The sequence below is a fragment of the Balaenoptera ricei genome, chromosome 19, assembly GCF_028023285.1.
Source record: "Balaenoptera ricei isolate mBalRic1 chromosome 19, mBalRic1.hap2, whole genome shotgun sequence".
NCBI classification, from domain to species: Eukaryota; Metazoa; Chordata; class Mammalia; order Artiodactyla; family Balaenopteridae; genus Balaenoptera; species Balaenoptera ricei.
In genome coordinates this window covers 63079740-63096384 of record NC_082657.1, presented here as the reverse complement: position 1 = coordinate 63096384, position 16645 = coordinate 63079740, and the positions used below count along the sequence as shown (strand labels likewise).

Here is a 16645-nt window from a genome sequence, read left to right as displayed (position 1 = left end):
AAGAGGAGGGTGGAGGCCCAGGCCTTGAGGGAACGGGGGGCACAGGGCTGGCGCTGCGGGGAGGAACTGGCACCGGCTGTGCATCACCAGCAGGCGTAAGAAACCCACAGGGACTTATCCGCACTGAACTGAGCTGCCCCGCTAGCTCCATGTATTCACTCATGACGTTGGAGGTGACACTTCACACTTGAGTTCGGAAAGTTATACACTGAAAAAATGAAATCTTTTTTTTTTTAACCCGTTCAAGAGCGAGAGGAGGAGAGACGGGCACGCTCGAAGCTGGCGAGTGCCTTGGCCTGGGGAGGGCGGCCCGAGGGGTGCGGCTCCCCTTCGGTGGAGCTAAGCCCCGGCCCCTTCCCTCAAGACGAGGAGGGTTAGTATGAGAAAACTCAGAAGGGCCGAAGCTGGGCTTTCTGCCTCTGCTTTACACTCGGGGAAAGCACACCAAAGTTCACCCCTGAGGAGGCCAGCTCCAGGACAGCACTGGCGCAGCAGACAGGGGAAGGCCTGAGGGGACGGGGCAGGCCTGGCCTGAGCTGGGAGAGGAAGGGTGAGGCGCAGCTGGGTCACAGTTCCAGGAACAGGAAGCAGTGCGTGCAAAGGCCCGGGCTGGGAAGGAGGAATGCACACAGGCAGGGGAGGGGATCGGTCGGGGTCTGCAGCTGCGGAGGAGGAGGGCTGGAGGGAGGGGCAGGGGTCAGTAGGCAGAAAAGAAACTTGAGGAACTGGGAATCACTCCCAGTGATTTTGCATGTTAACCGCCTGGCAGGGCCTCAGCCCTCACGTCCCCTGCGGGGCAAAGACGCTGAGAACCCATTATACCACAGAGCCTCCCTTTTCCCACATGCCTGGCCTGGAATGTTCTTTCCACTAGACCTGGGGGAGAGTTGGCTCAGGGTGTGACTCTCACCCCTCCCAGGACACATCCCTGCCCCCAGATAGCAAATGGCAAGCTGCTAGTTTAAACCCAGCTCCGGTCCAGGGGTCCCAGGGCCATAGGTCCAACCCAGGCGCTGGAAGCCAGGTCAGCCCAGCTCTTTGGCACAGGAGCTGGCTGGTCAGCAGGGCCAGGGGGGGCGGCGTGCAGACACCTGCGTAGGGGACTCGCTCACCTGCGGGCTCCTGGCTTCAGAGGCCATCACTGCTCGGCTGGCTCCTGGGGCCCAGCGGCTGGGGTGCAGAACGCAGGGACAGGCTGTCACCCAAGGTGTCCTGGATTCTGGCTCTGTGTCCTTGAAGGCCGCCCTTCGGAGAATGGGAGTTCCCTCTGAACCTGGCTTTGACCCGAGGGCAAATCAGATAAGTCTTGAGAAATTGCCCAGACACACTATTGAGGCCGGTGACGCAAGAAGCATTGCGTGTGCTGTGCTGTGGGGCAGGCGTGGACTGCACTGCAAACAGTCCACGCAGGAGGCCCCACGGCGTGGCACTGGCTCCCGGCCGGCTCTCCTGTCCCACATGTCAGTGGCTACGCAGCCTTGGGACAGAGCACCCGGTAACTGAGGTAACTGAACGTAGCCTCAGGGTCACAACCCCAGACCAGAGCCCCAGGCCGTGGCCTCCTGACGGCCCAGAGCAGGGCTCTGGGAGGCATGTCTGCAAGGACTCACGGAATTTGGTTTAAAGTCATCCAAGAGCAGAGGTGCCGATTGGGGACCGGGCGGGGGCACTCCCAGGCCCCGGCACCACTCTGCAAGTTCAACCCACAAGGAAGGGTCTCCCCCTCCAGTGGTCTTGGTCCCGCTGGGAGGAGAGCAGGGGCTGAGGAGGGCACTGCGGGCAGCGGCTCTCAGACTCGACGACAGCCTTTCCCAGCCTGCAGTGAGTGAGACAGCACCGTGGTCCTGGCCGGGGCGTCTCACACTCAGACACCCGCATGTCCGAGTGGGGTCCAACTGTGCGTTGAGGCACTGAGCGGAGAACTGGCTTTCGGGCTGGGGTCACCTCTCTGGCTCAGGGCCCGCTGCTGGGGAAGGTGGGCTCTCGCTCAGGCGGAGATCTTGGTGTTCAGGAAGCCCTGCCAGGCCAGCTCCCGCGAGGAAACCAAGGTGAGCGCTCCACAGGGTCCGGCCTCCTTCAGTCAGCAGCCCAGCAGGCATTGCCAAGCGGAGCGCCGAGGCGGGGGCCCAGGCACAGGCAAACATCACCACCAGGGCAAGACAGCTGTTTATCAAAATATTTTATTTTAGGAGACCCCTCAAAAAAAGACCCTCCACATCTGACAGATGCCCAACAATACCCTCGGCCTTTTTTTTTTTTTGGTCTTTTCTGTATTTTTTTTTTCCTTTTTAAATCAACTAAAACAATTTGATGCTTAAAATAAAAGACAGGAGTATTTCCCAATCAGACTTTAGTCAAGAATATATATACTTTTTGATCCTGGGGGCGGCAGGGGCGGGGAGGACGCTCGGCAGCCTTGGTGTTCCTGGCGACGACGGGAGGAGGGCGGGTGCCGAGGGCGCGGCCGACCGGGTGGTGAGGACGCCTGACTGGCGAGCAGAGGGAGGACTCCTCGTTTACATAAAATCGAGCCGGTCCTCACCGCGCGGCCGCCCGCCCAGCCGGCTCGCCGCACTTCTGCTCTGCGAAGGGGCTGCTTCAGTCTGGGATTCAGCGTCATCTTCATTACGTGTGTGGCTTCTTTTCCAGCTGAGAAACTTTTTTTTTTTTTTTTTTTTAGTTTTTAAAAAGAATCACAGCCAAAATAAGACATTAACTGCAAAATCCAAAATGGCTGCGCTTACCCTATTTATAAAAACAAGTGAGTCCCTGCCTCGGGGCACAGAGGCCGGGCTACACCTTCCCGGGGATCTTGGCCCGCTTGCGGGCAATGGCGTCCTCCACGGCCTTCAGCTGCTTCAGCAGCTCCTCCCGCCGGGACAGCGTGCTGGCCTTCCCTGACTTGGTGCCTGTGGACGCGCCGGCGGCAGCACTGCTGTCCGAGGCCTTGCCGGGCACACTGGTCACCTTGCTGGAGCTCTTGGACTGGGGGGACAACGGGCGCTTCCTGTGGGGGTGGGGAGGCAGTCAGAGGGGCGGAGGGCCTCTCTCTGCGAGCCTCCTGCCGGGGGCCTGGACCCCAGGAGCGGCACCTGCCAGGTGGAAGGCGCCCCTCCCCAATGGGCGAGGCCCCCCACGATGGCTAAGCGTGCGGGGCCCGGCCCGGCCTCCTGCCTGCAGCCCGGGTTCTGGCCACAGTCGAGGTGGCCTCCCCACGCCGCTCCCACGCCCCCGACCGCGGAGCAGAGACTGCGCGGCTGAAGGGGCACAGCGTCGGGGCTTGCCGGGAGCCACGCTATCCCGCCCTCCTACTCTGGTCCTCGTACGCGCCCCGCTCTGTGCTGACGTGAAACCCCACGCTGCTGGACCCCGGCTTCAAGCAGTGCTGTGGGCCGAGGGCTGGGGGCTGTGCCCACCCTCCCCGCGGCCCCTCCCACCTGGCCCTTGACCCAAAGCCAGGGGTGCAGGTGTGCAGAGACTCAGCCCGCTTCCTGGGAAAGGGGGATCCATGCCCCTACTTCCTGTGCCTGACGTGGGAGGGAGGGGAAGGGGTGCCACCATCTGGTCCTGGTCCCCTGGCCGGGAGCTGCGCGCTCTGGGCCGTTCCTCATTCTAGGACCCACTGGGGCAGAGTTAAGACACGGGCCGGACGGCCCTCTTGCCTCTGGATCTGAGCCAAGTGCCACACCCCTGCTGCCTCTGAGCCTGCCCTTGGCTAGTCCTGCTGGCCTCCACCTGGGGAGGGAAGCTGCGCCAGCCCTCTCTGTGGCAAAGGAGCCAGCGTGCTGTGCCCAGGGCATGGGGGCGGGGGGGAGACACTCACCTGTCTGTTGGGGCCGCGGGTGCCTTGGAATTCTGGCCCCTCTGCCGCTCTGGCTTCGGGGAGCTGAGTCTCCCACCTGACTTTCGGTCCCGAGAACCTGGGCGACAGAGGACAAGGTAAGACAAGGGTCCCAGTTCCAAACGGGGCCAGCTGCGCAGGGGCTGGTGTGCTCAGACAGGGATGGGGTGGCCCCTCTGGCCACTGGTGACCCCATGCCACAGAGAGGTGGCAGCTCAGTTCGGCTTCCTCATTTTCACAGAAAGACGTAAGGAGCAGAGCCAGTGAGAAAAAGGAAAAGGGGAGGATTGATTACACTGGAAAATGAAGCCCCAGAAAAACACGGAAGCCGAGGTCTAATTTCGGTTCTGGTTTCTTGAGCCAGCATCAAAACAGGCCACCGAGCTCTGAGCGTCCAACGCCAAGCAGACAAAACCCTCCTTCCGTGCCTTGCAGAAACTCACGGTGAGGGTCTTCAAATGGGGAACAAAAAGGCACGGCGGCTTAAAAACTAGAAGCAAAACCAAGAACGGCAAGGAGTGCTTGCTGTCGTGCAAGCGCGGGGGGCCCTGAGCGAGGGCAGATGGAGGGGGTCCCGCCCCGCAGAGGCATGCAGGCGGCCCCGGGGGCGGGGGGGGGGTGCTTCGGGGCGGGCGGTGTCCACCTCCTGCTCCTGGTGGGGTTCGCGGGACCTCTCCATTTTAAGGGGGAAAGACAGCTTGGAAACACTCAGGCTTTTGCTTTACTAGTTAGAGCCAGTCAGGAAGGGGCCCTGCCTGGGCCAGTGGTTCTCTAGGTGCGGCCGAGCACCGCCGGGGCAGCAGTCAGGTGCGTCCCGCGACACCGAGATGCTGCGCGCCCTCTGCACCCTCACGGCCTCACAAGCCCGGGTGGGGTTTTCCAGAGGCCGAGTGATTCGTGTGACCAGAAGAGATGGGATCCCAGCCGTAAGAGGGTTGTTAAAAAACAAAAGACCAATGCCATTCCTACTAACGTCTGTTTTGGAAGATACAGTTATTTTCTATAAAAATCTTACCTGTGTTATTTAAAAGTAAGTATTATATATAGTTATAACTTCTAAAATCGTAAACGTGGATAGACACGACCCACCCAATCAGAAGTCCCTTAAGGCCCTCAAGACTTTTTAAGGGTGAACAGGGCGCCGGCTCCAGACGCGGGTGGCTCACCTCGGTCCGGGGAGAGGTTGGCCCGCTTGGCTGGAGGTGGGCTCTGCCTGTCCTTGTCCGAGGGCTCGTAGCGCTTCCTGCTCCCTTTATCAGCAGCCTGGAACGACGCGGTGTGTGTGAGGAGGACCAGGCCCTGGGGCAGGCGGCCACCTGCTCTCCGCCGCTGCAGGCACTCCTCTGGGGCTCCTGTGCCACGTGGCCCCGAGGGGGGCAGGGCTCACGGTCTCGAGGCCTCCACGCCAGGGGTGGGACTCCGGCCTTCCAGTCTCTCAGGGCATCGTGGATGTCAACTCAGAGGCCAGATCGGCTTTGCTCCCTGCCCCAGGTCCCAGGGCTGCCGTGTGGGAACCGGCCCATCTCCCATCTACCCTGTGCGCACGTGGCACTGCCCACGGGGCTGGCCACGAGGGCAGGACGAGCCGGGTGACGTGGAGAGCCGCCTGCCGGCCCAGCCCTGGGCCCCGGAGCCCCAGCAGCACCGCCCACGGCCTCACCTTGTTCAGCAGAGTCAACTTGATCTCCTTGTGGGCGATGAACGCGGCCGGTGGGGGCTGGCCGGGCGGCACCTGCTGGGGGGTCGTGGGCTGCTGGGAGGACCTGCCGCCCGCGGGGGTTCTCGAGGGTTTGGGCGGCTGCGTGGACGGATCCCGCTTCCGCTTATCTGCTTTCACACCGTCTTCCTTCTTAGACTTTCCTGCCCGTGAGAAACGCCCATCAGAGCCTCCGTTGCGGTGAGGCGGCCGCCCGCGGGCCGGCGGGGGGAGGCGTGCCTCACTGGCACTAACACACCCTCACTGGCACAGTGCCGCTCCCCTGCACACAGGCTCTACCTTTCTCCTTCTTGGCCTGGGCTGGGGTGGGGGAGCGCGAGCTAGCCGAGGACACGGGGCTCGCCAGGTCTGCATACATGTCGTCCGAGTCCACGCTGTGCGCTGAGCTGCTGCTCGATGTGGCGCTGGACACGGAGGAGACGCTGCTCACGCTCAGGGACCTGCACGCACAAGCACGTCTGCACCGCGGCCCCAGCCTGAGACCCGATTCCTGTTCCCAGGGAAGGGGAACCCACCCAGCCCGAGATTGTGGGGGCTCTGGGCACTCTATAGGTGCCGCCCACGTGGCTGTGGCCAGGCCCTCGTGCTCACAGGTTACCGTGCTGTTAGCTGGACAGGGACACACGGCTGAGCGTGACCAAGAGCGGGACACCCACCCTGGCGACGGTGCATAACAGAGGGCAGACATGGGCCGCAGCGCGAGCAGACGCTGTGCCAGACACCCCAGCGGGCCCACTCGGGAGGCTCTGCACATGGCCGATCTCCTAGGCTCTGGTCCCCTCACAGCCCAGGCTCCACAGGGACTCCCGCCCTCTGAGAAAACCGGCAGCACGGCGTCCTAAGGTGTGTGGATGCTGCAACTGGGAAGGGAAGAGCCCAGCCTTTTTGAAAGGTTAGGTCTTTAACACACCCCAGACCTACTCAGACAGCTTTGGGCAAATGCATACACCACCTGCTGCCTCCAAATGAAAGAGAAAACCGGAATCAAGGAATCTAAGGACTGATCCGATCCTGTCTGCTTTCTCAACAACTGAACAGCAGGACTCTCTCCTGCTTATTCCTTCCTCAGATCTTTTCCATCGGCCGTCCCCCAGCTGCCTCAGCCCGTGCCCGCTCCTCGCCGGAGCGGCTCAGGAACAGCCCCTCGGACCCGAGGGAGGGGGATGCTCACACCTGAGGCAGCCTCTCCCGGGGCGCCCTGGACCCTGCCTGGGGGACAGAGGCAGATGCTGATGGGACTGGGGCCAGGGAGACGTGATAATGACCTGGATCTGGAACTAGAGCCGCTGTAGCTGCTGCCGCTGCCGCTGCCGCTGACGGTCCGCCTGCAACGCAACCAACAGTCCGGCTGCTCACGTGTCTGTGGCCTTGACACGCGGGTGCTCCTCCAAGCCAGGGCTCGCTGGCCGGAGACCAACGTGCCCCCAATGACCCGCCACCGACCGGGCAGCAGGCGGGGCTCTGATGCCCTCAAAGTGAACCAACCACAACCCTGGCCAGCTCCCCCTACACTGTGCCTCCAGCAGGGGGGAACTTGGCATCGAGAGAGCAGCCGGGCCCCTCGCAGCCATCGAGGTCCTGGGGACACCGAGGCTTGGTGACGTGCCGCGGCCCCTGGCCTCCGCTGCCTGGGCGCACCCCTCCGCCAGCCCTGGAAGGCCGGTGCACTCACCTCCTGGGCGGGCTCCTGGCCTGCCGCTCCCTCCTCCTGGCTTCCCGAAGGTCTCCGGGCTTGGTGGGCTCGGGGGCAGGAGCGGTGGTTTTGGGGGCCTGCGGTGGGGCTGGAGGTGGGGCTGGCTTCTTCAGCAGCTTCTCTCTGTGACGTGGGACAGAGGGAGGGTCAGGCCTGGCTGGGCAGGCGGAGGCGGCCCTGCCGGCCGACCTCGGGGCGCGTGCAATGCACGCACACACCACCCCCCCCCCCCCCGTGAGGGGCTGTTTCCTGCGGACCCCACCCCACACTGAGCATCCTGCGGCCTCCCCCTCCAAGAAAGGAGCGGGAGGAAGACGGGGCCGTCTGAAGAGCCCCGGAACAGTGCCGAGAGCTGGGCTGTGCTCCCTCAGTGATTGGGGACCCCACCGCAGTCGGGAAAACGGCCCCCAAGCTGTTCTCCACTGTTGTGTGGGGAAGGTACCCTGCCTGTTTGTTAATAAGCACCCTGAACACGCACGGCGCAGATGGACCACAGAGCAGACGCTGCCAGCCACGCCGACGCCAGCAGGAAGCAGAGTCTGGGTAAAGGAAGCTGCTCAGCACGGCAGCAGGGCCGAGCCCAGGCCCGTGCCGACCAGGAGGCCGACCTGCGCTCACCCCTGCGCGGCGCTGTCTGCGTGAAGCCTGGCGGCCCAGAGCGCCTGCACTGTGGTCGGGGTCCCCACCCAACAGTACAGTGCAGGTGGACGCGGTGCCTGGGGCCTAAGTCATATGCCAACACCGTTCCCTTTCTAACAGTGAGCCGCCCAGGACTCCCTAAGCCTGAGGCCCGGGAGCCGACCCCGTTCAGGAGGAAAACCTGCCACGGGGGCTGGGCCAGGCGCACGTGGGGACGGCCAGCGTCAGGACGGGCCTCGCGCTTGGCAGAGCTGCAGGAGCGGAGCCCACTCTCACCCGGCGGACCGTGCACCCCAACCCTGCACGCCAGGTATTGTGAGGTTTGTGTGCTACGTTCTAGATGCTTCTAACCCCTCCCGTCGTCACATCTGTTGAGAAGGATCGATGTGACCAGCTCCAGGAGCAGCAGAGAAGGTGAAGGACGGCAGGGCTGAGGCTGCCACGGACAGAGCCAGGGCGGAGCACGGCAGGTCCCCAGGGCAAGGGGCCCTCACGTGCCGCGTTGGCTCCTGACAGGTGAGGCTCCAGCCCCAGAGTGAGCACGCTGGAGCACGGACGTGGCCCGTGGCCCCGAGGCCCACCCCCGGGAAGCGCAAGGCCAGGTCTGCGCCCCGCGCCCCTGCCCACTTCCCGGGGCCCGTCGCAGCACTCACCCTGCTTTTGCAGGAGGCGGAGCCGGCTCCCCCTTGGTTCTGACAGGTCTGTGCGGCGAAGGCGTCGGGGATGGGGACGGGGACGAGGAGAAGGACCGGGACCTAGGGAGTGAACCAAGGTGAGAGGAGGCGCTCCACCCAGCCCGCACCCCCGGAGGGGCTACCGATCGGCCTCGGACGGGTCTCGGTCATCTCCTGAAATGCACGTCAGAGGGGAAAAGAGGTGCCAAGGGGCAGGCAGCACCCCATGAGCCGTCACCCGGGAGCCGGCAGGAGGCCCTGGAACAGTCAGTGGGGCTCGCAAACACAACCCGAGGGGAAGGTTAAGTAGCGAAGAAAGCATCCCCGACTTTGTGAGAAGAGCTCAGCCGTATACAGACCACACACAGGGCCTTCTTCCGTCTGTCCCCGTGTCACCCAGTGCTCACAGAGGGGAGACTGCAGGTAAGCCCCCCACACCCTGGGGTTTCCAGAACCCCCAAGTTTATCAGCTTGGTTCCAGGCTTCTTCCCCACAGCTCACCAGCCTTATTTCCCACGTGGAACCACAGAAGGCGTCTCCTGCCACTGATGATCGATACCTTTGCTGTCTCCCTCCCAGCCTCCTACAAGCAGCCTTCCCCTGGACACCCAGGCACTGCTTACACTTCTGGCAGGGAGGCCGTGAGGCCCCAGTGCCCACAGCTGGCCCTCTGGATACCCTTAGCCAAAGGCTGGCTTTCCTTTCTCACAGCTGTCACTCAGCACAAGATGACACTCAGGAGAAGCAGGCCCAGCGGTCATCTAACCCCACAAACCCAGGAACGCGGCCTTCAGACGCAACAGCTTCAACGACCTCCTCGTGCTGCTCCCACCCGCCCTACACTGTCCTAGGGTGAGACAGCCTGCCAGGAAGGGGCGCCACTGGGGGCCACAGACCCCGCAGGAGGACCCATCGGTTTACCCCAAGAACACTTTGTGACGTGCTCCCCAGGGAAGCGGTGGGCACGTGTGTCTGTGTGGGTCTGTGTGTGGTGTGCGTGTGAGCGCGGAGGGGTGGGTCCATGCCCCGCTGCGGCCCTCTGGGAGAGCTGCGCCTGTCTGCGACTGCGGGGACAGAACCACACAGGCGGCCCCCGCCACTCGCAGCCTCCCTCTGGTCCCAGACCTGTCCTGGGTGGGGCCCCACCTGCGCGTCTCAGGCTGGCAGGAGGCAGAGAGGGCGGGGGAGTGACTCTGGGTCCGTGTGCAGGTGGCACCGGGGGTGGAGGCGCACGCAGCAGCCTGCCCTGGTTGAAAAGGCTGAAGAGGCAAAAACGGTGTCAGCCGTTTCCTATTCCTCATGCGAACCAGTGACTCCTCCCACCCAGACGATGACCAGAAATTCTCTAACATCCCAAGCAGTCTGCCTATTTTCAGTGGGGAAATACTCCCCATCTTTCTGGAACAGGGCAGTAGCACCTTCTGCGAAGATGGAAACAGTCTGTATCTGAGCTCCCAAACAGGGGTTGCGCACACTCCAAAATTCCAGTGTGCTGGAATGTGACCCACCACGTGTGGTCAGTGCAGGTCCACAGGAGGTCACCCGAGCTGGCGCTGACCCTGTGGCCGCCTTGTTCATGATATGAGCACAGCCCCCAATCAGGCCAACAGCGGTGTGGCTTGCGAGCCCCGATGTGCACCGTGCACTGTGTCGGTTCCTCAGCCCCTCGCTGTGTATTCTTCAGAATTCACCAGACACCTAACCTAGTGAGACTATTCCTCAACAAATGAGGAGCTGGAAGGCCCCCGTCAAAACAGAAAGCTGCCGTCACGCAGGAACCTGGACGAGCCGGCGCTCTCCACACCTGCTGGGCCTCAGGGACGCACCTGGACCGGCTGCCTGAGAACGAGCTGCGTCTGGAAGACCGGCTGGAGTAGGAGCTGTAGGAAGAGGACCGGGACCGGGACCGGGAGGAGCCAGAGCCGGAGTAGGAGGACGACCGCGACGAGGACCTGGAGCGCCGGGAGAGAAGAGAAAGGCTGCGTCCCCTCCGCCCGCCCCCGCTCACACAGACACGCCGCCCTCCGGGTGCCTCGTGGACGGGCTGCATTCCAGCCCCCTTCTCGTGGCAATGGTGCTTAGAAACCAAGACCTGCGTGCCGGGCGCGCTCGCTGTTGCTGGTGACCCAGCTCCCAGGCCCTCGGGGGACAGAGCCAGGATACGTGTGCCCGTGTGTGTAGGTGAGCGTGTCTGACGCGGGCAGACACACGCGTGGGCATCTATGTGTCCACCAGTGCGGGCAGTGGAAACCCTGAGTCCACAGACACGTCCAGCCCCCGTCCACCTCCGCAGGCCCCTCCGGGCCCTCTTCAGGGAGAGGCCCCGCTCTCTCCGTCTACAGCAGCCTCACTGGTCTGTGCAGACCTAGCGCACACACAGACTGCACAGCTGCTGACCCAAACTCGCAGGTGACGGGGACCGACTGGGCACGGGGGCCAGGCCGCTCTTCTGGTCTTCCGCCACGCGGTGTCTCTCCCCACACTGACCCCTGCCCAGGGCTGTGCTCCACTCTGGGTGGCCTGCACCCCGGCTGACCTTGTTCTGGGGGGTATGTGAAGCCTCACCAAGGTGTGAAGTGTCAGTCCTGTTAGCCAGCGATGCTCTAGAACCCAGCTACGCCACACCCCCGCTGAGCAGACAGACGCTGCTCAGTCCGCTGACCTCCCTGCCTCCTTACCTGGAGGAATTAGAGGCAGAGGCCGACGAGGCTGATGTTTTCCGACGCCGTCGTGCCCGGCTAGGGGAGACCGATATCCCAAGTTTCTTCTTGGGAGACTTGGACCGGCGCCAGGGGTCCTTCCACTCGTCGGCTCTCTTCACCTGGGGCCCGGCAGAGGCCGTCTCCTTCTTTGGTGGCTCAGCTTGACGGCTGAAATCACAGAGGGGTTAGCAGGTCTAGGGCCACCTCCCAGCAGACAGCAATGCCGTTTGGTGAAAGAAACTGAGTCAGAGGAGAGACCGCGACCTAACGGCTCGCTCCAGGAACGCCGGACACACAGGGCAGCAGGTGCTCTGTCTACGGGAGACCTCACCTGGAACCAGACACGCGGGGCTCTCTCCACGAGCGGTGCCTTCCAGGGCAGCAGGGTAGCTGGCCATCTGGCGCCATCCTCCCCCAGAACCCCTGCCTTCCCCGCTGCGTGGGCTCCGGGAGCACAGGGAGGAAGGGGCATGTTCTCTCTAGAGCTGGCGCACAGTGGCCACACACCGGCACTTAGGAAGCTCAAGGGATCGAGGAACCCCTTGTCTGCAAATGAGTTAAACCCAAGCCTTACACATGTCCTTTGTTCTCTTAGGTTTAATTCACTGAAAGAACTTCATCTCCCAGCGAGAGGGACGACAGCAGGACAAGTCAATGCTGTGACGAAGAGCATCAAACCCGAGGGCCAGCGGGTTAGTGAGAGCAGCCCGCCGCCACAGCAGGCTACCCATGTGGTCACCACCAACTGGGAACGCAACAAGGCCGAACCACGCAGGGGAGTGGGAGCAACGGGGTCCTGAGGGTGTGAGCAGGGGGCCGGGGGCCGGCAGCAGCTCAGCAGCGCCGCACAGGGGACAAGGCTCAGCTCCAAGCCAGGGTGCCCCACACCCCACACCAAAGCACCCCTGCTTTACAGTGAGCCAGAGCACAGGGTCCCAGAACAACTGGCAGCAGTTCAATATGAAGGTATCTGCTGTCCTTGTGATACTTATTAATTAAAAAATCACACAGAAAGTAAAAACAGAGAAATAAAAACCCCAGTATCCCGCTCTCTGGGGTCAGCCACCGCTTAGCGTCTCTGAATCTCCTCTCTGCCTTTACTTCACACTCCCCACGATGAACCCTGGAAGCACAGCTGAGCCCGCCTGGGGGCTGCTCCGCCTGGAGCTGGCCTCCCTGAAGGTGCAGCAGTTCACTGTCAGGTGTTGCGTAATTTAGACATTTCTCTACGGTGAGCTGTTTCGGTGTTTAAAAAACACAAAGAACAGTAAAATCACCCTTTATGTAAGTCTTATGGGCATCATGTTTTTCCAAGGGCAAATTCCTAAGATGGGGAATCAGTGGGCCAAAGGAGGTGAGCGTGTAACAGGTTCTTGGTAAACAGTCACACGTTCCCTGCAAGTTGAGCAGCTTGCACTCAGGACAGCGGGGGCGCCTGTCTTCCCTCCCTCTCATCAACTCTGGGCTCCTGTGTAACCGGTGGGGGGCGCCACGGCGCAGCCCACGCAGAAGTAAACCTGAGCCCTGGCAGCTCCGCGCACAGAAATGGGCTCCCACCTGTGCAGCGGCACCTGGCGGCAGGGAGGCCACCTGAGCTCTGGTGGTGCCTTGTTCTTGGCCAGTTTTCTGGGAACGCTTCTGCGTCCTGTATTTCTCCCAGGCCACTGGCTTTCACTTGCGCTGGCGGTGCTAACGCTTGTTACAAGTGTAACAGCTTCTTCCCGGCTCACAGAGCCTCCTCCGTTCTAAGCCACACTCGCTTCTAGCTGCTCTAGACCTGCTGTCTTTCTATTTTAACCCCCTCCCCCTCTCTGGTGCACGTTCCTGCCCACTATCCCGCAGGCCAGTGGACCCGCTTCCATTCCAGAATGGCTTGTGGGCGATGCCGTCTCTGGGGCATATAAATTCTTACTCCGAGGGGCTGTGCTCTCCCATTAATCTGACTTCTCCTATTCTAGAATCTTATCTGCACACAGGACCACAGTGTTGTCACAATTCCGGATACTCTCAATTTTCAGAGGGTTCTGGGCGTGTCCTGTCCGTTGACCTAGAGAACAATGGTAGCGGTGCCGTCAGCCCTGCCCCCAACCTGCTGGGCTTTGGGTTAGAGCGCTGTCAGACTTAGGAACTGTGTCTTGCCTTTGATTCCCACCTTCTATGGGTGTCAGCAAAACATCACAGTTTTATTCAAAAATGGTCCTGCCTTTTGGGACTAGAATTTTAGAATTACATAAGTTTTCTATCACCAGCATCTACTTACATTACATCATAACATACAACAACCAACACCTGATGATATTTTCAGAACTTTTCAATCAATCCACCAACGAGCAAGTTCCATGCCTACTATTTGCTAAGAGTCCCACACCAGGAACAACACCCAATGTTAAAATCGTCCCAAGAACACACTAAACTGAGGCATAAAATCCCTGTAATCTCAGCCGCAAATGCTGAGAGCCACTGCCCCATCAGCTCCTCAGCGTGTCCTCCTGGAAGTGTCCAGGAAGGGAGCGAAACCCGCCTGATGACTCTGCCCTGGCCCGGGCCATCCCAAGCTGCTTTCACCTTCACACTTCGTGTGTCGTTCTCTCTAAAAATGCAACAGGAAACGGAGCACCTTGGTCACTAGGTTTTTCATAAGTCATCACAATGGCCCAGCTCTGTCAACCTGTGGCTCTTCTAACACAGGGAGGAACAGACGGAAACCAAGGGCGTGATTCACGATGCAGCCATGTCAGTGTGGAGTGTCAACAGCGTTCATTAACAGTCCTCCTTTGGGAAACTGTTCCTATGCTACTGGGGAAGGGCGGGGAAGAGGCAAAGCAGGTCTGCTCCCAACTGAGGCACGGGGGAGCCGCGACAGAGGATGGGGCCTAGGTCGGTACCCCTGACACGCAGCCTGTCCCTCTGCTTTCTGACACCAGAGGAGAGCCTAAAGAGACCTGGAAAGCCTGGCAGCCAGACCAGCAACTGCCCTGGACCGCAGTAAACAGCAGGCGCACCAGGCTCTGCCCACGGGCCACCACCGAAGGCTGGCGCACGGGCCGCTCCGCGACGGGAAGCTGGGGATACGCGGGAGGAAACCCGAGGGAGTGGGGACGGCTGGGAGGAGGACGACTGCCAGCCATGCTGGCATCGAAAGCTGACAGAACAGATCTGGAATTTGCATAAACCCTTCTGAACAGAGAGGGGGGAACACCCTCTAGTGATCTCCGAGCAGCCCACCCCAGCACGGCCACAAAACAATCTTATCTTCCAGGCACCTGATCCTTTGTTCAAGGCCACAAGAGAGGGACTCTGAGGAGCAAAGGGCACGAGAAAGGGCCCCCGAGTCCCCTTGCGATGCCAGGGCGGAGGTGAGAGGCACGGCAGGCCACAGCAAGGGCGTCTGCAAACTCCAGCCTGAGTAGCAAGCCCAGTTTTGGGCCAAAGATAAGAAAAGATAAAAAGGAGGAAGGTTCTCTTCGAAGATGGAAGGGTTAAAGAGAGGGAGAGACACAGGGAGAGGGAACGGGCAGCACCCGGGTGGCTTTTTCCCAACTGGAATCGCTCACGCCTCCCGAGGGCCTTCTCTCAGCCCTTCCCCTCGAAGCTGCTGGCCTCGGTCATCCCGGGGCCTGGTGGATGTGGAGGCGGCTCCCAGGGCCCCGGCCAGGACGGCCATCAGCCTGCATGACCTGCCCGGCTGGGAGCAGCCCTCCTCCAGCCTCCGCCAGGCTGGCGGCACCCAGGGTCCCACACTCAGATGAGCAGGGGATGGAACAGGCCCCGTTACTCACGCCCCCGCCCCCTCACTCCTACTCACTTTCCCCAGGGGGCCTGGGAAGGTGAGGGCAGTCCCCAGGGAGTGGCACCTGGGATCACAGACCTGTTGCTTTAATCCTCAGATTTTGAAAACATATTTCAACTTCAATGCGAGGTTGGACTTCAATTTCTGGGCGGGGTCGTGAAAACTTTGTTTCCAAGGCGAGGCTCTGTCATTCCCAAGCCCGCTCCCAAGCTTCCTTCGGTTCTGTGTAGACCCCAGGCCCCACGCCGTTCCCACTGTGAAGCGCAGCCATGGCCTGACTGCTTTCATATTCACCTGCATTTACCCAGTTCCCAGCAACCCGCACGTCTGCAGTTAGGTCAGAACATGTGAGACACCACGAGTCTCTCCACCTTCTCAGTCGGGCAGCCTCTGTAGTTCAGTGCATTAGGCAAGAAGTTAAAACACAGGTACACCTTTCCTCGAAAACACCCCGGGCACGGTGACTTTCTCAGAGCAGGTCAGCAGGTAAGCCGTGACCAGGATAGATTGGAATGAGATGAGGAAAACAAAGAAAGGTTTCCTGAGCTCTCAGGGAGCGTCTTTCTTGCTAACAGAAAGGTCAGTGCTGGGGATCTAACTCCTTAAGCGTGAGGACCGAGACAGAGTGGAGTGGGAGGTGCCCGTGGCCCGGGGACAGCGCGGCAGGTGTCCAGTGCGAGCGTCTGACACCCTCGAGGTTAGCAAAGGCAGGCGACACCACCATGGGGGCCTACACAGATCACAACTCGTGGTGTTCAAATTCATGAAACCCATGAGTTCCACATAGAAGACGGACGGCACTGAAGGCGGAGCCGCCGCGGCAGGAGCTGAGGCCGGAGGAGGGGCAGCAGCACGCAAGCAAACAGGGAGGAAAAAGCACCAGAAGCAGAGGGAAACCTAACATGCACTTCTTTGCAGACAGCAGAGTCCCACGGACCAGTCAAAGCAGACCTCGGCGACCATAACCCTTGTCTCCAGGGCAGCAGCAGGCCGGGCAGCCTCGGCCCACGGGCCGGCGTGAGCCGAACGGAGACGCACGGGCAGGGATCCAGCCGCCGCTCGGCCAACCGCACAGCAACTTCCCGCCCCCAGGGCCTTCGAGAAGAGTGGCTCCTCGCCTGCCCCCAGACCCCCCGGTGGGCACGCTTGAGCAGGGCACCCCCCTGCTTTTGAAGCGACAGCCTGCCGGTCTCCAGAGAGTGTGAGGAAGCGGGGACAGCGCTCCCTCACGGGGACCACCCGTCTCCTAGGGAATGAGAAGCGGGCCATTGCAACCAAGAGGCACCGAACCTCACACTACACCCAAATGTTCAGTCAACAGCTTTAAAGCTAGCAGGCAGTCTGGGCAGGAAGGTCCTGGTTACTGCTTCTGTCTGGAATGGAACCCCTCTGCCTGGGCCGAGGACACCCTAATTACGGCCGGCGCCCCCCACCCCCAGCAGAGCGCACCCCCCAGCCGGGCTGTGAAGAGCAGAGGCCGCTGCACAGAAGGGACTCCCCATCACAGAGATGCGCCCCGCAGAGCGGGCTGACAGGCTCTGCTCTAGTCTAGAAACAGCCCAGCTACAGCAGTGGGCAAAACGTCTCCA

General features: G+C 61.4%; 1 protein-coding gene across 4 annotated transcripts in view; it reads right to left on the bottom strand.

Annotated features, from left to right (window-relative positions):
• Positions 1–2083: 2083 nt before the first annotated feature.
• Positions 2084–16645, bottom strand: part of ZC3H18 (zinc finger CCCH-type containing 18) — a 51052-nt gene continuing 36490 nt past the window's right edge. For 2 of the 4 annotated variants that reach the window (XM_059905617.1, XM_059905613.1), the window contains 10 exons: positions 11243–11434; positions 10391–10516; positions 8544–8645; positions 7231–7374; positions 6824–6883; positions 5838–5998; positions 5502–5701; positions 5008–5104; positions 3824–3920; positions 2165–3007 (listed from right to left, as the gene is read on the bottom strand). In XM_059905617.1, coding sequence (XP_059761600.1) covers positions 2794–3007; positions 3824–3920; positions 5008–5104; positions 5502–5701; positions 5838–5998; positions 6824–6883; positions 7231–7374; positions 8544–8645; positions 10391–10516; positions 11243–11434 — 1393 coding nt within the window. In that variant the 3' untranslated portion in view covers positions 2165–2793. The other 2 variants (XM_059905614.1, XM_059905616.1) reach the window with 2 other exon arrangements.